At 48.5% G+C, this 23,642-nt stretch overlaps 1 protein-coding gene across 2 annotated transcripts; it reads left to right on the top strand.

Moving 5' to 3' along the window:
- The first annotated feature begins 638 nt into the window (after positions 1-638).
- Positions 639-23,642, top strand: slf (C-type lectin domain-containing protein slf). Of its 2 annotated transcripts, none has more exons than XM_011153286.3 (4): positions 639-760; positions 2,290-2,425; positions 19,441-19,620; positions 22,652-23,642. In XM_011153286.3, exons 2-4 carry the CDS (start codon positions 2,290-2,292, stop codon positions 23,032-23,034), a joined length of 699 nt encoding a protein of 232 aa, XP_011151588.1. In that variant the 5' UTR covers positions 639-760; the 3' UTR covers positions 23,035-23,642. The 2 variants fall into 2 exon arrangements, with proteins under 2 accessions (XP_011151588.1, XP_019700345.1); XM_019844786.2 differs by having other exon boundaries at positions 669-760; positions 2,286-2,425.

The raw sequence follows: 23,642 nt of genomic DNA, 5'->3' as shown, positions 1-23,642 counted from the left end.
CTCTTTTCACTCGATTTTTCCTTTTTTTTTAATTTACAGTATATTCAACGCCGAGTTTGGTTGGAACGATGAAAATGAGCGCGAAATGAGGCTCATTTTAGCCGATTTCACAAGATCGCGGCGGTTTCTTTTAGGAATACTCGTTCGCGAGAGGAGATTAATCCAGCAGCGGATTATGCAGTTCGCGAGTCGTTCCGCGGATCGTAAAAGCGTGCGCGATCGGTTTGGCTGAAAATTAACGAAGTAGTCCGCCGATAGCATCTGCGGCTCTTATGCAATAATTGCGTAAGTCAGTCGTATTACTTACTGTATCAATGAATTATCGGCTCCGGTATCCTCCTCCTCCTCCTCCTCCTCCAGGTTCTTCGTCTCCTACTCCCCCATTAAATCCGCACCGCGTTGGATTCCTGGAAGCGCGGGCCGGATTCGGCGCTTAACGAAAAAGGAGGCGAGAGATTCGCGAGGACGATCTCCCCGCTGGGAGATTCCGAGGACACACCGGCGGATCACGGGAATCGATCCGCGGTTCTGCATAACCTCTAATTATCCGGACTAATTATGACTAAGGTCTCGATCCATCGGCGCGTCTCGCTGGATCCTTGTGGCGAGGGGTGGGATGAGCCTGCGGTCTGGTGGGGACCATTTCTATATAATCGCCGGTGAAGGTGCCCGTCTCTCCATATCCTATCAGTGACCACGTTTCTTTAACCACCATCTTCCACGTCTATCCTTAGTTTTTCCGAGAGACAAGTGATACAAGGTGAGTGCCGAAGTCGTACGTCGAAATCGTCGTCGTCGCGGTCGTCGGCGTTGGAGATCGAAACTCTCGCGACGGCATTTCGGTGAGTTCAAATCTCGATGCTGCGGACGAAAGACGAGAGAGACAAACTCCGTGCGCCTTCGTGACGATTCAAACACGACGGATTGGTGAGATTATACTTTCCTCCATCCACAGCATCGAGAATTGAACTGAGCGAAATGAGATCCTGACGCGGTCAGGGGAAAAAAGAAAAAAACAGCGCGCGCGCGCACTAAGAAAAGAAGCGAGACACTTGATCTGCGAAATTGCTTAGCTCACATTGTCACTCTAAGACAGATCTAAGATACAAATTAGCTCCGCCTCTCACCTCTCGCTAACGCTCGCCGGAAGAATTTCCGATCGAGGGACGCGCGTCGCGACTCGACGAGTCATGTAACGCGTACGAGTGACACGAACACGTTGGCGTGTGTAAGAAAGAACGAAAAAGAAAAGGAGGAGAAAAAAGAAAGGAAGAAGAAAGGTCGGTCTTGCGACTTCATTAGACACGGGAGACACTCCCTAAGAGAAACCTCCGCCGATGGAAACTGAAGGAACTGAATGTGTCCGCGCAGTGCGCCGCGCTCGCGCATATCTGTACGTCAACGCCGTTATGTACGAACGAAACTCTCACCGGCTGTCGCTCGACTGCGGCCGCAATAAATCGCGATGAAATCGCGCCGTCGCAACGACCAAATCGATATTTAAATGAACCGTCGATCCCGTTAACGCGCTCGCGCGCACCTGTTGACAATTCTCTCAGGCGGTGTTCGGTCTCGCGCGACAGACGAATTTCGAATGATCTTGCAAAAGGAAAGGAAGAAAGAGCGCTCGCCATTTTTTGTTATTAATATGACAGATTTATTTCTGGAGCGCGACACCTCGCCTCGCGCTTCCGCATACTGCATTTTTTGAGCAAGTGATGATTATTTCGAGTTTTTCACGAGTTTGTACAGTCGCGCAAATCTGGCGCGATTTTCTTTCGAGCGCACGATAATGAGCTGTTCTCAAATTTATAGGTATATTTTAAGAAACTACTGTCAAGAAAATATTCTTTGTTGGAAACAACTGTCACTTGAAAGAGAACAAATCAATTGAGTAATCGCTTTGCGAGTATGGTAAAACAATATTTCTCTTTGCGTGATTAAATCAAGATTTTATTCGATCGAAATTAAGCTACATGAATTTCTTCAACCTTCGACGCTTCGAGTCTTCGATTTTTCCTGGTTGCTATCGTTTTGTGAAATGAAAAGGAGAACATGTACAAAGAAGCGCTCGAGTTTACGACTGAGCTTTCATAATTTTTTTCCAATATCAATCGCGAAGACAAGCATGAATGTGCACATAGAGATATCCTATATGAGAAAGTCGCAAGCTGTTTGCAGAAAGAATTGGACAAAAGCCGATATGAATTGCACAAAGTTAAGTGATTCCCTCTGTGCAGCATTACGTAACATAATAACTAATAATAACTATTATCCTCCGCGAGACAGATGATGCTGGTGCCGCTAGCCCTGGTGCTGTTCGCGGCGTTCGTCAACGCCGAACCGGCGATCAACGAGGCCCGACCGCACAGTAACCGACCTGGGAGATTCCTGTCTCTTCCGATACCGCAAAAGTGCGCGAATCGTAAGTACCTTCCGGCATCTGCCGGCTGTCACTCACATTATTCGCACGGCCGCGAAGGAACGAAATCACTTTCGCCCATCGCGACTCAGAGAAAAGAATGATCAATCTCAAAAAAGTAATTGTCATTCCCGGTGCCAACTGTATCTTCTTGCCCTTACAAGTAATTAATACAATAGAATTATCACCAACACGTTCATTGTTACGAAAGTGTGTTGAAAGTTCTCAGTGAGATCTCTTTACCTTGTCGAGAGTGCGGAATATTAAAACGATTCACGTTCGCGCTCGAATCCCTCGAATCGGCCAGGCCGATCGGTACGGATTTTCACGGATGAAGACATTTTCATAAGTCGTAACGCGGCAATGTCTCTCGCGTATGAGAGCACATCGGTGGCTCAATCGAGCAGCTTCAATTAGATCACTCGTGTGTAAAATGCCAGCGAAAGCGAGGAACGCTGGCTCGCGACGGACTCTCTCGTCGACGGGTTCTCCGTCGCTCGTGGGAGAGGAGGCGACCGTGCGTCTCGACACGGCACTGCGCGTGTCTCGGAGAAGAATCGAGGTTACAATGCTGATACACACGCTAAGAAGAAGGGGCCTCTTCGCGCAATTTCACGAGCTACGTGTACCTTTTAAAAGCGAAGACGAGCCTCTCTCGGCAGCGTGCGGCTATTGTGCAAGCACGCGCCCGGGGTATTCACTTTTGATCGCACGACCCACGAGCGTGGGTGGCTTGCCGCGCCGCTACGCGTCCACTTGTTGCGAGAACCGATTCTGTACACACACACACATATATACAAGGTGGACATCTAACAGATAACTTGATAACTGGACTATCGCAGAAAACTCTAAGAGAATTTTGCTTGACACACACAGGCGTGGTGAACGATCCAATTGGTGACCAAGTAACCTCACCGCAGAAATAAATTAACAAATTAATAATTTACGCGTTGAGCTTCCAAGTTTCCAAGATTTATATCGTTGGGAGCCTCAAACAAATTCAGGATTTTAGTTGCGTCATATTTTATCAATTTATAAAGATTTTAATTTATTTCTGATATTTTCTCCAGAATATGATAGAACAGTTCAGTTTCGAAGAAATTATTAGAATCACTTGTGTGTCACGAATTGGGATACTTGTCAAGTTCCTTTGAACGATCTTTCTTACACAGGTAAATTTCCTAAATGAGGTAAGTATGTACATATTTTTCCTCCAATCGATGACACACAAGAAGTTAGACCAATAGTGACGTCGTCTGCGAAAATTTACCCGTTTGGGATATTCAAGTTCGCTCAACCCGCGCTCTAAGGGGTTACATGAGGGTAAGTTCTGACACAGATTCAACGGCCACTGAGATCTCGGGATATTAAATCGTCAGATTTTACGTGGGCCACCCTATATATGTGGCAGATAATACTGCGACGCGACTTTCCTCGCGATTCGTTATCGCGCGCGTCCGATGCACTTTCTCGGCGCGCTCCGTCGCGCTTCATCGAGAAGTATCTCGTTGCATACCACACACCGGACGGGCCAATTATTACGGAAATGAAGCGCAACTCGCTCGCGAGGATCTCACTGAGATCGAGAGATATACTTAATTAATTTGCAGTTCGACTGATATCAAGCGCACGCCGTGCTCTTTCCGCGTAAAAGCGGAGTCGCATCAGTTTGTCGATTTCTTCGGCGCGAGAAAAATGTCCGCCATGTTGTCTCTTATTAGCGGTTGTTTCAAGCATCATTTCTGCTTTCTACTCGTTTAAGTAGCAATTTTCTCAAACAATGAAATTCTGCTATCTTCCCTTCCTCTCTCTCTCTCTCTCTCTCTCTCTCTCTCTCTCTCTCTCTCTCTCTCTCTCTCTCTCCCTCTCTCTTTCTCTCGATTTCTCTCGACCTGCGGCCTTGTCGTCTTCGAAATGACCATTCGCGATGCGATATTAACGTCGAGCAGGGTCGATATCGTCCTCAATAGGACGACGCTACAAGAGTTTCCGCGAGAATGCTTCCACATTGTTACACCGTCCGCGAATTAATGCAGTAAGATCTTCATTAATAACGTTGCAGCAAGGACATCGTCGCGACTGTTCAGTGCATAACGGATCGCTCGTATCTTCATAACGCCTCTCGCGTTATTAATCATCATCGGCGCACGTCTCGGTTCATTGAAATAATATAATACCGGTTTCGCGCCCGATTATAACAGCGGCTTATTTGATTTCCCTCCTCCTCCGCACCCTATTGTACATAAATAGGGGACCGATTGATTATATTATAATATAAGCAAGAAGAAGACGGCGGGGAAAGTCGCGCACTGGCAACTTGCCGATCTTGATCGACTTGTTGATCGACAATCCGCCATTCTCGTCCACGTCGCTCGCGACGTGGACAAAGAAAGAGAGAGAGAGAGAGAGAGAGAGAGAGAAAGTTATGACTCATATATGAAAGAAATATCGAAAAAGATTATCAAGATTTACTCGGAAACTACATGTCGTACGAAGTGCGTCGCGCAGATATGAAAATTTGAGAACAGCTTTCAGCAAATTCGCCGCTGTGCAATGCAGATTTAATGACGGAGTTGAATAAAAATAAAAAGGAATGTATAAAGAAACATAATGATTAAAAACAATTATTAAGTGCGTCCATCGTCTCTTGTCGTCACGATCATGAAAGTCTATCCGGAGAAGGACCAAGCACTCGTCGCGGCGGAGTCTCGCGGATTCACCGCGAGAATCTGGAGTAACGTCGAGCGCTTCTGCTGGACAGGGACGGTGGCGGAAAGGAGGAGAGGAGGGAGAGAGAGAGAGAGAGAGAGAGAGAGAGAGAGAGAGAGAGAGAGAAATACAGAATTTCCAAATGGTCGCATTTCCACGGTATTTAATAACGTGAGAGGCACGAGTAGGCCGTGGGAGTGAATCGGCTTTGCCGCAATGGTGCAACGTAATGATGTTCGGATACGACCACAATCACCTAACAACCTAATGATTGCATGCTCGCTCCCCTGGAATGCCCGATCGTCGGGTGGCAGGATGGAGTTGCCGGTTAAGTCAATAGTAATCAGATGTAGCGTGATCTCCTCGCTGGTGCACAGTCGCCAGTGGAGAGAAGGAGCCTCTAATAAGCGTGTCAATGCGGATGCATGCAGAAGGACGCACCGGGAGGGAAAACCGACGCGAAAACCCTCGCGCTCTCGGAGAAGAGGCGCGCGCGCGCGCAATTAAGCGTTGCAGCGCTTGTGTGAAATTTACGACGGTACCCACTTGGGACCTCCCCGGCGGGAGGATCGCGGATTTTTCACGACGGCGCGCAATTATCGAATGTTGCGAATGTTAGAAAGCGCGAAGGTGTTGCGTCACAATTTATTATAAATCGTCTCGCTCCTTTGTGCGGATATTTTGCCTACGAGTCGCCCGCGACCCATCGTTCATTGTATAATCTCTCTCTCTCTCTCTCTCTCTCTCTCTCTCTCTCTCTCTCTCTCTCTCTCTCTCTCTCGTTTACGCGCCATCAATATTAATTTCTACTTTCATTTTAGACTCTTCATTGAGATTCCCTCACGTTGCTTTTATTTCCATGTCCATGTCGCGTCGTTATTCGTAAAAATTAAACGGAGGAGGATTAAGCAGTTTTCGCTTCGGAGTAATTATTCAATATCGCGAATGCGAGGGAACGCGGAGATGTTATGTCATGATACGAGTACTCTTGCGCTTTTCTGTGTCAGTTTTACATACTACGAGTCGCCTGCAACACCGCTCGACCGTTTAATCCCACAATTATACGATCGATATTAATCCCCACCCCTCCGCTAGTTTTTCCATGACAATTTTGTTTCCGCATTCGCCGCGTGTGTATATTGTGTCGTTCTTTTGCCGCACGTGCATTTTATTTATCGATACGTCGTTCGGATTTTTCAAACAGGTGCCGCCGTCGTCTAATTAAGACGAAGGATCGGCGAGAGGAACAACGAGTGTGACTAATTTTTCTAAACTACGGGAATACAGCGTGAAGCCTCTGGCAACACAATGGAACACGTAATGCTCGCGCACGCATGCGTGCGTGCGTGCGTCTTACGCTTAAAGCGAGCGATAATGACACGCTTGTTGGGTAACATGTGAACAAGTATCGGCCGTGGATATTATATAATAGCCATCGGCCTATTAAGCCGTTGTCGGACGGGGCTATTATGGTGTGAAGATACGCGATTATAAGCGCGCGCTTTGCCGCGCTGCTCTCGCGTGTATTGTAATTGCATGCCGCGATGTGCAGAGAGAGAGAGAGAGAGAGAGAGCGAGAGAGAGAGATAATTCTATAGAATTTTCGAATTTTCCTATCGTTTTCCGCTCGGGGTGGAAAGCTGCGCCTTATGCGAGCCGCGTCACGGCGTACTGTTTTGTGCAGTGCGTGAAAAGTCGCGAAGGACAAAATAGGCTTGGCTCCTTGGATTAAGAGAGTCGTATCACGCGATCAATCATCTCGAGCTATTCGACTCATCGCAGTGAGCCACTAGGCGAAAGAGAGTTTGCTTGGTTTAATGTGACAATAATGAACGGACATATTTTACTCGGAGGAAACCGAATTTCTCCGGTTCTTGTGATCCAAATTTGGCTTAAAAAATCAGAAGTTCATTGTTGGATTCACCTCAATCAATATTTTTTTACACACCGCGTAGATCGCCAGAGCGGAAGATTCGCTGCATTCCTCTTTTTTTATTTTCAGAAATCGAACTAGGTCTTACAGGCCTGACGTCTAAATCGATGAACTTTCATACGATTGCGGTGGAAGACAAATCTGCCGCACGAACCTTATAAAGTGACAATTACGTGACATGACAATACATATTGAGATATAATGACGCACACTTGTTCGCCTTGTGTCGCGCACGTAGCCGCGAAAATATCGACGTCATACAATTGAGAAACGTCCCCTCTACGCTTCGCGATAATGGCTCGACCCTTCCTCGCGAGACCTCGCGGTCGACTCGCGGCGACAAGGATATCCGACATAATTCCGCAAAGCAAAGAGAGAAAAAGAAGCACCGAGACGAGTATCATCGCGTATAAGGTTAATCGACGTATTATACCGCCGTTAATCACGATTGCGCAACGCCGCTGGATGGCTGGCTGGGACGCCAAATAGACCGGCGTTAACAAATCGCCGTTGAGACGGCGGCGTTATGACAGTGCGGCTGACCGATCAGCTGTTGCAATCTCGCTCGTCGTGAGTCGTTGACTGACTGACTGACAACTCTACAAAAGGCCGGCGCTACATCGCCACGAAAATGTCAGGAACTGCTTGCGAAATCAGACAACGACGGCATGAGGAGCGGCGGCGCGGGCGGGGGCGGGGGGAGGGGGGTGGAGGAGAGAAGATTATCCCTTGGTTGCCGGTTACGTGGTATGTAATGACCAGCCAGCAAGATCGTCCCTGCGAAAACGTGATGTTCACAATGCCCGCGCCTACACGCACGCGGCTTCGACTTTCGACAAACTTGTCGAGCGAGCCGGTCGCTCTTCATGATCCTACGTACGTACGGACGGGGGGACGCGGTTGAAGTGTCTCTCTCGTTGGACGGACAATGGCCCGCGCTGCGAAGGGAATCGACGTAACAGCGCGAAACGAAAAGCGGAGAGTTCTGCGAGCGCGTATCCTAAATTTATATATGGTTTTGCTTTCTCTCAGCCTTGCTTTACTTTATCGCTTCTGCCACGTTAAAGCTCCTGAAAGAAAAGTTTTGCGTCGGCCCGACTGTCGTCGATATTCGCTCATGAATGACGTGACGCTCAATGCGTTGACGTATAAAGTGAAATTAAAATTAAGACACACACGAGCTGTCGAAGCTTGCCGCTTTGTCGGTCAGCCTTGCCGAGACGTCGATCCGAAGCAAAATCCGATGACACACGTGACCGTGTTTTTCAAAGCTTCTACTTTGGCAAACGGGTCAATGGGAGAATAACGCCCGTCGGCGTTGGAGCTGCATTTGCATTTGCCCAGGCGGATCAAAAGGCGTCGCGGAGCGTTCGAGCGACCTCGATTTTTGCGCGATAACGGAGAGGGGACCGGCCGTTTCCTCCTTCTCAGCTGGATAAATCACGTCGCTGTGTCTTCCGTGTCAGGTTCAGCGATTAAACGCGCCGGGCGTTTCGCGGATTACCGCGATACAGCATGGAAATAGTGACGCGCGCGCGCGCGCGCGCGACGGTGGGAGCCGCTAACAAGTATTAATCGACGCCGCGCATTGACTTTAATCGAACGATTAACAGGAGTTAATTATAACTTATACAAATGGCAAACACACACGTAAACGAGACTCCTCCGTTACGTAAGGACGCGCAGTATCGCTGACGTGGGTTCTAATCGCGATCTAACGCTCACGAGCGTACCGTAATTATACAGAGAGTCGTCGTTCCGCACTCCTCCGCCGTCGGAGGACATCGCTTTTTTCCCCGTTGTTTTCCTTTCTTCGCCGTCTCACGCATCTCACGGTCTTCGCACATTTCTTCCGGTCGGGTCGGAAGCACATGAAATGCTTACACGTTGCGAGCCATTATTCACGAGCTTACGTGGCAATCTGTCATGACAGAAGCTGAAGTGATAAAATATTAGACATTCCACGCTTGTGGGAGACGTTTAGACTCCCAGTTACTGTTGAAAAATGTCCAGATTATTATTGAATATCGCAAATTTGATACTGATATAATCTTCAAAAAATATCTTTTCCCGAATTATATTTCCAGACTGCTGAAAATTTAGAAATGTCAAATTTTATCACATATATAACATGTCGAAAGGATTGCTCAACACATCTAAGTAACATCGAAATTTATTAAAAATGCAAGCGCTGATCTTACTTCGGAGGAACTAGAGATGCGCGAATCAAGAATTTTTATGTCGAATCGAATCGAATCGAATCTCATTTTTTTAATTCGAATTCGAATCGAATCGAATGTATGAAATTTCATTCGAATTCGAATCGGATCGAATCATTAAAAAATTTAACATGACTATTAAACATGCACATAATGATGGCAGGTTTTAATACGAAAGGGGATATTGATATTGTAATATCATCTTAAAGTAAAATATATATTTAAATATTTAAAGTAATTTATAATTAAGTTATTAATTATAAGTTAAGTTAATTACAAGTTAAGGGTTCAAACATACAGGCCCAGATGTCTCGTTTTGTACTTGATGCATGCAAATATAATGCACGCTAATATATTTGATTCGTAATTGAATCTTCGATTCGAAATTTTCGAATTATTCGGATTCGAATCATAGGGATTCAGATTCGAATTCGAATAGTTCGCACATCTCTAGGAGGAACTCCGAAACTCGTTTTTCATTACGACATGAAAAACGGACTCACCGTACATCACCCGGTGACATAGGTTTACTGAGCCTTACTGAGAGGTCTCTGGCTGTAGCGGCGGGTCTTATTTGTCGCGGCCGTGATCGATTAAATTGCGAGTCCGAAAGGAATCCGTTACTCGCGGTCGACGATCGCGGAACGGGCGAGAATACGTTCGAGCATCAATTTGCCGCGCGCCGCTGAACGAGATCACTGGGTCAAGCGACGGTGGGCGGTCGGTCTCTCGAATAAACAGTACTCTCGAATGCGATGGAAAAGGGAACTCTCCGACGTAGCTTACGATCCATCGTCACCGCTGCCACGGTGGCAGGCGAAGGTGAAACTTTTTCTTCTTCGCGGCGCGGCTTGCCTCGCCATGGCGATAACGCACCTTGCCTCCGTCGGTCGCGAGACGAATGTTCGAGGAGCATGTGCGCCGTCGACGGAGAAAGAGACTCGGTAATTTCATGAGGAAGATTACATATCTCGGATTTACGATCATGAGACGTGATCTGCGAAAAATGGGATTCTCCGAGTTATCTGCACTTGAAATTATGTTGGAAGAACTTGAACCTAATTTATTACACGCAACTACGTAAAAATAAACGCAAGCGAGGTCGCTGGCTGGTCCCTTCCTCCGCTCTTCAAGGTGCCAAGGTCGGTCTATCGAGGATGGATTACATCGTCGTTTCTAGCTCCGCAGAGCGAAGGAAGAAGAGGTCGGGGTCCACTATCGCCACAACTATCGCGAGAACGGTTGCTGTTAAGGTCCTCGTTAAGCTCGGAGTTTAGCCAAAGACTCTAGTTCTTCTCACCGTAGGGACGAAGTACAGATGAGCCGACACGCTCGTCGCTCTGCGGCTAAGAATCTCTGGACGTTAACGCGTCGAGACGAGTGCTGGAGGATTCAAGAGAACTCCGTCGTGGAGTAAGTTATGCTTTGAAGTCGTCTGTGAGTCGCCGGCGTTAGCCTTAATCAGGTATACCTGGCACCACCTGGCAACACAGCAGACGACCAAAAGACCCTTTTATCTAAAGGGAAAAATCACAGAGTAAACTTGCCAAGTCATCAAGACTCACAAGAGTCGTAGACAAAATCAGAGGAAAACATATCCGGCGTGGCAAGAGTCCTGGGAAATAGCCGGGACAACCGTTGTGCCGTGTGTGCCAGCTCAAACTGTTCAGCTTCCTTGAGGAAGCTGCATACATCTAGCTCTACAAGCTCGGATTTCGCACCGGCGCAGGGGAGGGGGGGAAGGCAACGTGCGCGATCGGTATCCGTTTGCGTGATAATGAGCGGAGATCCCTTACGATTGCGGCAACGTCCGTGTTACGGAGAAGCTCGCTCATTAATGCGCGCGCTCATTACGACGCTCGAGCCCGGGTTCAGGGAGAACGGGTGTCCGTCATGAGAAACGGCGTCAATTAGACGCCGATACTTAGCCGCTAGTGCTAACGCACGCGGCGATTCGTCCGGCGAGATTAGCTGCTCGTTCCGAGCCGATCGTACGATGAGACGATAATGCCGGAAGTGGATCGCGCGCTGTCGAAATACATCGGTGGCGCACTGTCGCGTTACCAACACGAAATCCACTTTCTCTCCGTCCCGAACGGACGGACGGACGGACGGCCGCCGTGAAGCGGCCGGAGAAGAATTCACTTTGCCGTCGTAGAAAACGACACAATTCGCCGCTGTGGTCGATTGTACGGCCGCGTGGGTCGTCGCCGTTGGCTGACGGCTGTCTGTGACAGCTGTCGAAGCTGACGGCGCGCTCGGCGCTGTGCCGAGGTAGTCACTCGTGGGTTAATCGGGTTCGCTCTCTCTCTCTCTCTCTCTCTCTCTCTCTCTCGAGAGAGAGAGAGAGAGAGAGAGAGCGAAAAGACTGAGAGTGGAAAAGCACGGTGAGAGGAAAAGAAATGTTTCATATCGCATTAAAATCGTTCTCGGCGTCGAATATATATATATATATATGTGTGTTCTCGTTGCTCTGGCAGAAAAAGAAAAATTATAATAGCAACATATACATGTATAAATATAATATTGTAATCAGTAACACATATATTGTAACAGCAGTTACTGTAAAAAATTTCGTTTTATTGTAGTCCTTAAAATTACAACCATTTTCTCGTATATTTAATTTGATTGTGACATCAAAATGCCAAATAGTTTTCCCGCATGGAACTTTCACAGCTGTTGAAATTCTTTCATATGTTAACCGCCGGGCCGATTTTTATCGATTGTATAAAGATCTTGCTTTAACAGTCGTCCGTTCTGCAGAAAAAAACCTGTCCAAAACCGCGAGTGGAAATCTTCGTTTCATACTTCGACGAATGGGAGTTTTCGGCATTCGTCGCGTCGAGCGGCTGCGCGATCATTGGTGAACAGCAACGGGCCGCACGATCGAAGCGATTATCGTCGCGGGTTCCTTGGCACAAACCGCCGCGCGAGGCGCATGCAAGGAGCATAAATGTTTAATGGACGGTGATATAACGACCGTAAATTGCGATTGCCCGGACAGGAGGCGAACGTTTCTTTCGTTCGATGCACGCGGATGCATGCGAGCGCGGCCGAGCGCGAGCAAAGGAGAGCCCGCCGCATTTAATGATGACATAATCGCGAAACGAACGGTCATTCTGTGCACCGTCTAATAATAATACGCCGGCTGTATTGTCCAGACACGATATCCCGCGCGGCAATACTTATCGATATGGGACACCGCTACGGATAATCGCAATCCGTAATTCCTCCCGCGGTTGCGTGCGAAGGAGGACTCACCCGCAAACCGATATCCTTTCTTTCTTTCGTCCTTCCCTTCTTCTTCCTCTTTACGGCAAACGCGGCTCACACACGCTCGCTCCTAATCTCGCCTTCGTTCCAAGTCCGATCCAACGTTTCCTTCACTCCTTTCACAACTTTTCCCTCGAATGTTATTTCTGCTCGCTGTCACTTCATCTTAATCGACCTTGCCTCTCGGCCTTTTCGCCTCAGCGAACGGGTACAGTCGTCTTTTTTCTTCCCTCCGCGTGTTATCAAATCCTCATTCAGTCGCCATTTCTTCGCACGGAGCAGGAGAATTAGTTAAAAGTTGCCGTGCACGTGTCGGATGACCCAGCCGGGGTACGTTAAATTTCAATGAACCCTTAACGTTTGTCGGGGTGACACACTCGCGAGTCAATTGCCAGATACTCATCGAATACCTGAAGAGTAGCCCTCGTGCAAAAATTCTCCTTTTTAAATATCGCGGTTTCATCTCGGCCCGATGCGACTCTCTCCGCGCGCATTCGCGGATCGCATCGGCGGCAACAAAATCCAGGGCGATCGGAGTGAAGCACATACTGCGCGGCTCGCGTCTCTCGGGCTTCGATTATCGATCCAGGTACAGGAATAGCCGGCGCACACAGTGACAGCAGCGCGTAATATGTTTTACAATATTTACACGCCGGTTTCCGCTCGATGCAGCCGCCCGATGCATAACTTATGTCAGTCCCACGTGGCGGACACGCGCTGAAACCGTCCGCGCGCGCCTCGATTAGACGCCCCTTCACGTGACTCCGATCAATGGGAGCGTAAATTACCCGCTAAACTCGCGATGCCTGAATATCGCGATAAAGCGCCGTCGTACTTTTCGCGACGCTGTTGCTTATAAACGCACGCCGCTTCTCGACGGGCGGCTGCGCATCGCGAGCACGTGTTCGCGTATTACGTACGCGAGAGAGAGAGAGAGAGAGAGAGAGAGAGAGAGAGATGGGATCTTTAAAGTTACTCGTCTATCCATTAATCAGCATAACGTGACGTCTCGTTATATTTTATGGCCGTTTAATAGGGCTCTTAACAGTCGCGCACCGCCGGAGATCGCTTTCCCGAAGCTTTCCGCCGTGTTGACTGCGACACCGATATCGACGCCGGGCTTATATACGACTATTCACATTTAAACGGTGCCTCTCGGAGCCGATACTAAATAGCAACTATTCACCGTCCGGCGGTCGTAGATGTGCGCAATGTAGACCTACATGACGTCAGACAGACGAGACAGGGAGAAACGGTCATTGGTATTTCAAAGTCATTGACAAAGTATAAAAGACAGAGTATAAATATCTTGGGAGAGATAAAATTCCTCCAGCGTGATGCATAATGTAATGAAATAAGTGATGTAAATTATGTACATATAGAAAATTATATAATGTATATATAATTTTTTATATATATCATCTGGGACATCCAAACATTAAATTTTTTACGTGTCCGATTTTGCCCTCTCCTCTTTCATTTTTTTATTTAACTTCTCCGTACACGTTAGTGTATCCTGATTGCTTAAATTAATTATTCAGCTTGTTACTAAGTAAACTTTTTACATTAACTGCGCTAGTCTATTGCATAGAAATTTTAATTCTCGGTTCAAATTTCATCTTCCCACGGCTTTTAATGAATTCTGTTAATCCTGTCTTCTCTTTTGTTCTCTCTCTCTCTCTCTCTCTCTCTCACACATATATACTCTTTCGAACAGACAACTCGACTTACGTAAGAAGAAATAAAATTCTTATGTTGCAATTAAAATGCAGACACAAGTCGGAAAACATAAAAAAAAATTGATAGAGCCAGAATAAAAATTTAGATCAGATCGAGACTTTCTGCGTATTGCATAAATGCATGCATGAATGTATAAAAGGATGAACAAATAGAAAAAGAGCATACTTAATGAGAAATCGGAGATCGGAGAGATGAGAATGAGATATCGGAAATGATCGGCGGCGACTCTCGAGCCGTGAATATCACCGACACCGTTATTCGCGATTCGGATTTCCAAATTCTTCCACGCGCCTGCACGCTGTCCGATTATTTTTCCGCAACTTTCACGAGGAGTGGATCAATAATCGGAGCGCGATGTCGTGTTACGAAACGACCGGTTCGATCCGAGCGTCGCGTATATCAAGCGCCGCGGGGCCGCATAACGCGTCGTTTGGAAATAACGACGCGCGACTGGGATAATCCTTATCTTCCATTACGAGATCTACGTTAAATTTATACCGACAACGGGAATCACGACTTTGTCCTATGTCGTAAACCCTGACAGACAGTCCTTCTTCCTCGACGCGCGCGCGTGCGAGCGCAGCGCACAATCGCCTTTCCACCACGGCGGACTCGAATCGAGCACTCGACTGACTGGCCGACGACTCATCTCGTCTCTCCGCGGAGAGACTTTGCTCGAAGAGGCACTGAAATTTATATTTACGCGGCTCCTTTCGAGCGTGATGGCTCACCCTCTCGTCGCGTTCACCTCGTTCTCCCATCGACTGTTTTGTTGAAAGTATCAATACAAAACGAAAAGATATTACCAGAGACAATTCGAGCCGAGCTAAACAAACTCAGATTGTACGCGACGAATTAACTGCTCGGATGCTTATAGCAGATTTTTTCAATCTCTCGTTTATATCGAGCGAGCCCGGAGTTGAGTTCAACGAGATTACATTCTGCGATCGTAGATCGAAACGGCGCATACACGTCACTTTGTGTAACGTGAAAATAATATCATTTTCGATATAACATCATTTTATTTCGCCCGAAAAATCTGACATTACTACGTCACGCTAGCCGGTAAGGGGATACTGACATTGAACATAACTATAATAAATAAATAAAATAACAAAAACATAAAATGTAAGATATAAAATAAATAATTAAATAACTATAAATTTTACAAAGCTGAAGTAGCTACCCTTTCCTCTCAGCGTTTCGATTAGAAACTGAAAGAAAATCTATATTCGTACAACCATGTTTAACTTTCGTTCGTTTTCAACCAGGGAGTTTGGTCTTTCCTCGACCGAATCTTGATATCGAAACAAACTCGGTAATAAGAAGTCGGCCGTAAGGCCGACCAAGCCAGTTCAGTTTTCTATTCCAAATGTCGATCGTTTGTTCTACGATTTTTCTTTGCGCAACGAGGCACCTGACGAGGCAACTGCGAGCCTCGGTTCTCTCCTCAGCGCAACGAGCGCGAGCTCGCGAGAACGAATCGCTTCTCCGCGCTCTCGGCGCGAAGACGCTCCTGCGGCTGAAATTATCGCCGTTTTCCGCGCGATACGCCAAATACGAGCTCGATGCGACCCGTTCCTTCCCCTCGAGAGCTGTTGCGCGACGCTCGCGGATGGCTCGCGCCTGCGAAAGCGGCCGCGCGCGGACGGTCGCCCGCTAAATTGCAATGTTGTAAGACGCGTGTAAAAAGAATCGCGGCCGTCTGTAAAATCATCGCGAGTGGCGACCCCTGACATTAGCGTGTTTTGCCTGCCGCGAGAATATCAGGCGAAATCAGCGTCAATCGGCCGAAGACGCGCGCGACGTGGGCAAGGACGCGGGCTACGATATCGGCTCGTTTTATTCAAATTTCATAGCTGTCTCATTCCCTCGGCTGCCCCCCCCCGCTGCCCGCGGCGATAAATATCACTCGAAGCGGCTCATCCTTGCCAAGCCATTGCCCGAAAGATAAAGTCACCGCGCGAAAATCCGATAAGCCCGCAGCCGGCTCCGGTCGCAAATTACATATTTTGCATACGTATAATCGGCTCCGGCTCGAGGGGGAAAAAATGCGGAAGCGGCGCCGTGTTCGTGTTTCGACAACGTAACATTGCGCAACGGAAGAGATTCTGGGCGGATTCAGTCGCGTTGTTGAGTCTCGACGGGTTTCTCGTCTGGTTTCCCGCATAATGTATGGATTTTCGCGCGATGAAATTTCCCGCACCCTTTGCTACGCCCTTCGCTCTTGGTTCGATTTTGTTTTTTGATGGGACGAGTGCCAAATTGAAATTTCCGTCGTTTCTTCTCGAGCTTGCCGAATATGGAATTTCGAATGTAATGTAAATTTCCTGTTGTCCGATATGCAATCCGAGAGACAGAGAGAGAGAGAGAGAGAGAGAGAGAGAGAGGGGGGAGGAGGAAGAGAGAGAGGAGCGCTCCTCGGGCATTTGAAATTCGCGCAAAAGCGCGCGCGGCATTGGTGTGTGTGTGTGTGTGTGGCAATAACGGCGAAATGTGGGTTGCGAGTGGCGGTGTGCGATGAGTCGGCTCGAAAAATTGACTCGAGCGCAGAGGCGCGGGAGGGACGAAGCGGCGGATAAAGGAGGAGAGAATAAAGGAGGAGAGAAAGAACAGAGACGTGTCGAGGAGATCGCGCGAGCGCGGAATATAAAACGTTATGTCACAGCGACGGGAGACGCTCCTTGTAGCGTGGCGGCGGCGGCGGCGGCCAGGCGATACGTGCGCACGTGTGTTTCGTAACGCGGCGTTAGGCGCTCATAATGAGACACACGTCGTAAATCGTCGACGGGGAGAGGCATACCTGCATAAATACCGGGAAAAAGTATAAGACCGTTGACATTTAAAGCGGACGATAATGACGCGCCGCCGTCGCCGCCGATTACAGATTCCCCGGCCGCGGGAGTCAAACGCGGGAGAAGCGCGGGAGTCACGCCGAGAGAGAGAGAGAGAGAGAGAGAGAGAGAGAGAGAGAGAGAGACGGAACGGCGTATGTCCGCGCTCATGAGGCGCGCGAGGTTCGTGAAAGACGCGGGAAACCGTGCAAATTGCGAAACGCGCGCCGCTGCGGTGCGCGAGATGCCTGTTGATTGAATTGTTACAGCCGGCGCCGGAGATTTTCAAAAGCCACTCCGCTGTTGAATTGTCGCGGGATTTTTCGCTCCTCGAGAGGCGAGGGAAGTGTTGGTCCTCTAGAAAGAAGTGTCCCGACATGTTTGTCTCACTCGTAGAAAAAATATCGATCAATCGATGATCTGACGAACGATTCGTAGGAAATGTCTATCCTTCGGAATGGGATAACTTCGTTCTCCCATTTTATTCGCTTCGTCTTTGTCTCCTTCCGCTTTTTCGTGGACAATTCTCGGCGTCCTCTTTGCCTGCCGAATTCGCCGAATCGATTTGATTTATCGCTCATGATTTATTTCTCTTCAGCGCGTAACGCGTTTGAAAATCCACATCGACCGGGAGAAATGGCCGCGCCAAGTTTTCACTCGCTTTTCTCACTACATATGTACATTCATATCGTTCGGGGAAACTTCTGAAACACGCGATACAAACACGCTTGGCACGCTTTCTATTGCTGTTACTTACATGAGCGTAACTTCTACTTCTGTACAGCGCGTATTACAAACGTGTACTTTGCAGCACGAGAGATGCGAGAGAATCAAGGGGAGTAATTTGATATCTCATTATTTCACGCAATGTATCAGATAATAATAAGGAAGAGGCGAATGCTATTTTCCGAATAGAACCAAGACGCTCTGTTGTCATGGGGATTAAATTTTTCACAGCCGGAAACAACGGACTGTCTGAATTTGAATTTGAAGCAGGAAAATTTCGTACGCTCAAGTTCTCAAGCGTCTCGAATCGTCAAAAATATTTGAGTTTCTTCTCTTGCAGACCTTCCTCGTCTATCTATTTCTTGTCTACCGTGTGTTTAGCTATGACGGATTTAGCGTTGTGACAACTGAGAGAGGAGGAGATGGGGGAGGGAACTTATTCACAATTTCATACGTTACCAACTAGGTTACTCAAGTGCGACGTGACGTCGATGGTTGACGAGGAATCGAGGCGGGGAATTTTTCATACGACGATTCGTTCGACCTTTCGCGCGGTTTTTTGCGCTCATCGTGCGCTCCAACTGGAGACGGCCGACTTTACTCAGACACGTTCTCGTTCTCGCGGCGTGCCGAGCTCCACGGCTTACTTCATCTCAACAGCTGTTTGACCCCTGAACTATTAGCCACGGGTGAATCGAATCGAGAGCCTGTTAACAACGAAAAGGAAAAAAAGCAGCGGAGAGGGACGAGCGATTGCGAGGCTCGATATAATCAACGATTTACCGTTCTTTCTGCAGAAGCCCGAGTGACAACTGCATGAATAATGCGACGATGATGGAGAGGCTAATATTTTTATTCGCATTTATCGAGATACGCGGCAATACAATATAGACACAACGCTACTTACGTTACTCTCGCGTTAGACCCTCGAGTCTCTCGCTCGCGCTCGTGTGGAACACCGACATCGGGATGTATCATTTCAATCTGTCTGCTTCTCTCAGCGCCGCGAGAGGATAAGGACGCGGTGCATCGAACGGGGATGCAAAACTTCTCGACACGGTACTACTCTTTTTCTACAAACCTCCCGTCGTACGGGTTGCGCACACAATTGAAAGCGCCGCAACGTCGTGTAAATGCGTGCAAAAGTGCGTTGGAGCATCGGCTGAGTATCGGCGGAAACAATAAAAAATTTCAAAACTCGCATCACGAGCTGTCTACGTCGAACGAACAATGTTAATTTTCTCAGCAAAATTTCCAGACGTCCTTTTGTTCTTTTTAGCTCATGGCGATATAAAGTCAACCCCTATCACATTATCGATTCTATTTATCGCCTGGTTTGCTTAATTCTCTAATGGGCTAAATCGTTCGTATTGCACAATTAGATGAACCTTTGGTGGTCGAAAAAGACCCGAATATCATGCTGATAGCTACATTTCTTCTTATTTGATCAACCCTCAATCGTTGACTAAACATTTCGCAGACGCGAAATTCGCACAAAAAGAACCGACTTGATTATCCTTCAATTTCGCTCAATTTGCACGAAGCTCGATTGTCCCAACGCATTAATCCCATGTTACTTCGCAGGGCCGAAGCAGTTCAACTTCCGCGGTCACAACTATTTCTACAGCGGACACGTGCCGGCCCACGCCAATCAGAAGGTCGACTGGCTGGACGCCAGGAACGTTTGCAGAGAGTACTGCATGGACCTTATCTCGATAGAGACCCAAGAAGAGAACAACATGATCTTCAAGCTCATCCAGCAGAGTGAGTAGCTCTCTCACGAAACTCTCGCCGGCGAATAAACGCATCGTTTCACCGTGAATCATTCTTATTGTCGCAACTGCGAGTACAAGACACGATCGGAGAACGAAGTCGACCCCGTTCTCGTTCATGAATAAAGAACAGCGCATGTGTGCGCGTGAGCGTCGTGCTCGCAGCCGCGATAATCCTCGCGGGGGGAAAAAAAGGGAACACGCCGGAAAGTGTGACTTTTCCATTCGGAACGCGACATCCCGTTGAATCCGCCGACTTGTCGCCGTTGTCGCCGTCAGTGCAAGTGTCGGACGCTCGGTGGGAGGAAAGTTGCGACACTTTTACCTCGATGAATTTCAAAACGCAGCCGGCAAAAACGTATTCAGCGGGAGAGCTTGTTTTCTCATTATTCTCGGAAGAGATACACTCTCTCATCGGATCTCGGACCGGACGCGTTCTGAAATTCATCGAGGTAAAAGTGTTGCAGCAACCTTCCCTCCGTCGGTCGTAAATCTCTCAACGGCTTATTCGGCATTCAATTACGAAAGAAGCATCGCCGCCGCCGCCGCTGCCGCCGCGCCGTCGGGAGCTGGAATCAAAACAAATGTTGCCGTGCACTCTCGAATTATCGGAAGGATAATAACTTTAAGGCGAGGGTACACGGGAAGCGATGGATCGCCCGACTCGGCAAAATGGAGCCTTACTTCGTTTTCGCGCTCGGCTGTAACATTGTCGTTCTTCGTTACAGTAACAAATTTATCTTCCGCGTGTCAGACACTGGTTATGCCCGAAAGTTCCTCGGTAGAGTCGATCGATTGTTTCAGAGCACTCTTCCCTTTTTCATTTAACTCCGCAATCGCACCGAGCCACAAATTATTCAAAGCACGATATTGAACAAACGAGCTTTCTTGCTCGCCGACCAATTCGGCCGCAGCGTGTCTGACGATGACGCACACGCCGAATGTTTTGATTTACGCGGTCACCGCGGAATTGCATAATTAGTATAAATTGATGTACGAGTCCCGGGCGGGCGAGCTTCTTCCGGCCGCGCGTCCGATAACGCGCGACCTATCGAGCAACTCGATCTCACTCGATCTCTTATCTCGCGCGTGTGATTTACCGGCGCGTCGGGATGCGAGCCGACGGGCGACCGAGTTCGACCCTCGATCGCAGGCTCGACCCTTCTGGCGATCCTGCTGGACGCGCGCGAAGCTCGCTAGTGTCGGAAAGTTTCAGCACAATGCGCCGCGCCGGTAGCGGCTCGTTAATATCGACACCGGCGATTTGCCGCGCGGCAACTTTCATCCGCAGGTGCGCAGGCGCGCGCGAGCGCGGGATAATCATTCGGTAATTTCGAAACGCGAGCCGACCCGTCGAGCGACGGTGGTACGCCACTTCGCCTCCTTGATTCGGATGATTAACGACGCCGCTTTCCTCTCCTCTCCTCTCCTCTCCTCTCCTCTCCGCGAAGGAGAGCCCTCCAGCCGCCTTCTTCTCCGCGCGCGTCTCCCGGAGACCTTTCGGCTGCAGCGCGACGCTCTCGAGTGCACTCGAGGAACTGTTCAGCGCAAAGGGTCTTCTGCGCGGAACTTATCCGGCTTTACGATCCGGCCTCCACCGCTCTCGCTCCTCTCGTGTTCTTCTCTTCTCACATTAGCGGAAAGTCGTAAACGCGCGTGTATGACGATGTGTAAGACGCGACGGAGATCGCCGCGCCGCGTGCATCGGAAGAAGAAAACGTCTGGATCGACGAGACTGCCGGTTCTCCGCTTTGCTTCAGGAAATATGAACAAATTCCTACTCTCTGAAAGTGAATCAGTGAAACTCACTGTCATACCACTCAACTTTTCAGTGGTATACTTAGCACTGACAATCAGTGCATAATCGCTGATTGACAGTGAGTTCCACTGATTCACTTTTAGAGAGTAATATTTGCGTAATAATATCTCGAAAGCTGGTTTCTCGAAATCTACGTTCGTTCAAGTTGAGAGTGCAATATTTCACAGATACATGATTCGGATAAGTACAAAAAACCCAAAATTTTTCCAATATTCTTCCGGCCTCCATTTTATGTTATAAAATTCGATTTCCTACTGTTTTTTTTTTTTTTTTTATTGAGCATGATAGTTGAAGCGCAAAAATGGAATTTTCTCTTTAAGAATGAGAACCAAATGATTTTCGCGTCATTTTATCCCGCGCCACGATTCTGAAAAAAGACTCGATCGAGATTAAAGATTATCTCCGACAGACGCTTCGTCGTTTCGACACGCCGCCGCGCCGAATTGACACTAATTAATGCAAGAGCGGTGTTAGTTAACCAATACCGCAGACAAACGAAACATCGGTGTCAATCATGCGGTTGCACGCGAGTCCAAAATTGATAATCGCGCATCACTGTGAATCCGCGAACTGATGAATCCGTCAGATTTCGCTGTCGCTTTAATCGCAATTATCGCGCACGATCGTGACGACAGTCGCTCGCCGCGAGAACGACTCTCTCGGTCACGACGAAGAGGCCGGGCTACGGAGGCGAGTCGGTCGAGCTGTTTTCAAGGTAAATGCGGGGGTCTTAAAGTGGGTTGAGGCTAGAAAGTATCATCTTTTTATATCGCGCGCTGCAATGTATCTTTTTGCACGGACGATCAGGCGAAAGTAAGTTGAAAGACGTTGCCGCGAGTCGATTTCGTTCAGTACTTTTGTCAGGTCGCGGAAAACACTATTTATAATTCAGGTTAGCCGGATATCTTCGGTACCTCACGCGGATAGCCGAAAATCTCTCATTTATGTACTTTATAAATGAAAACCAAGAGAAAAAAAATATCGGCAACACTTTGAAATTGCTGCTCAGAGTCGCGTGTATTTGAAATAATTAAATTTCTATCTAAAATCTACCTAGACGGGAAATCGCACCGAAAGCCCCAATTAGACCCCAAAACATTTTCCATGCGACTCTTCTTTTCCCGAGAGCTCGGTTGCTCCAGGAAAATTCATAACACCGTCGATAAGCTCGACAAGTCCTTCTTATACGGAACCTGTCTTCCAGACGACGTGCCGTACATCTGGACATCCGGACGACTCTGCGACTTCAAGGGCTGCGAGAACCGACGTGATCTCGAGCCCAAGTCCGTCTACGGCTGGTTCTGGTCAGCCAATCGCGAGAAGATGGCACCCACCAGCCAGGCGCCGAACGGCTGGGGCTTCAACCCGTGGTCGCGGACCGGCCACAAGAAGGTCAAGCAGCCGGACAACGCCGAATTCGACATCAACGGCACCAACGAGTCCTGCATGTCCGTCCTGAACAACGTCTACAACGACGGCATCGCCTGGCACGACGTCGCGTGCTACCATGAAAAGCCGTTCGTCTGCGAGGACTCCGAGGAGTTGCTCAACTATATCGCCAGCACCAACCGCGGCATCCGCCTCTGATGGGATCGCGGTCAGCCTCGACTCGCGCTGATCGTTCATCAGCGTCACATCAGCACCCACTCCTTCTCTCCTCTCTTTCTCTCTCTCTCCCTCTCTCTTGCTCTTTTTCTCTCTGTCTCTCTCTCTCTCTCTCTCTCTCTCTCTACTTCTTTCTCCCTCCCTTCCTGCCTCTTTCTCTCTATCTCTCTTTCTCTACACCTTCCATCGCGGAGCCGACGAGACACGTGCCAAAGGGGGAGGGGGCGGGCGATCGTGTCATCCCTTGATGATCACGGGGACCTTCGAGTGCGACCCCACTGGACGTCACAAGAGATCGTCATTGATAATAGAATTGTGACTTGTAGCACAAGAGAACCGTGCAGCGACGTGTTTTGCCACGGAGGAGAACGATCGGTTGAATTGGCGCGGCAATTGGAGCGTACGCGACGCGCGGTCTGCTGCGACGGAAACGGAATTTCTGCTTCCTGCGAACGAGACTCGGCTCCGAATCGGCTTCGCGTCTGGTTCGTCCGTTGTCGCGGCGTCGCAACCGATCCTTGCTTCTCCGTGAGGCAAATTTTGCAGAATTCCGCTTGAACATCTGTTGGAGCGATTAACGTTATTATTAT

This window comes from Harpegnathos saltator, unplaced genomic scaffold (genome assembly GCF_003227715.2).
Source record: "Harpegnathos saltator strain DR-91 unplaced genomic scaffold, Hsal_v8.6 scaffold93, whole genome shotgun sequence".
Lineage (NCBI taxonomy): Eukaryota > Metazoa > Arthropoda > Insecta > Hymenoptera > Formicidae > Harpegnathos > Harpegnathos saltator.
This window is presented reverse-complemented; position numbering and strand designations above follow the sequence as displayed.

Bases quoted from the DNA above. Each gene is read 5' to 3' on its own strand.
- slf (XM_011153286.3), top strand. From the start codon at position 2,290: ATGATGCTGGTGCCGCTAGCCCTGGTGCTGTTCGCGGCGTTCGTCAAC. The intron at 2,426-19,440 runs GTAAGTACCTTC...GTTACTTCGCAG, and splicing joins ACCGCAAAAGTGCGCGAATC to GGCCGAAGCAGTTCAACTTC. The intron at 19,621-22,651 runs GTGAGTAGCTCT...CCTGTCTTCCAG, and splicing joins CTTCAAGCTCATCCAGCAGA to ACGACGTGCCGTACATCTGG.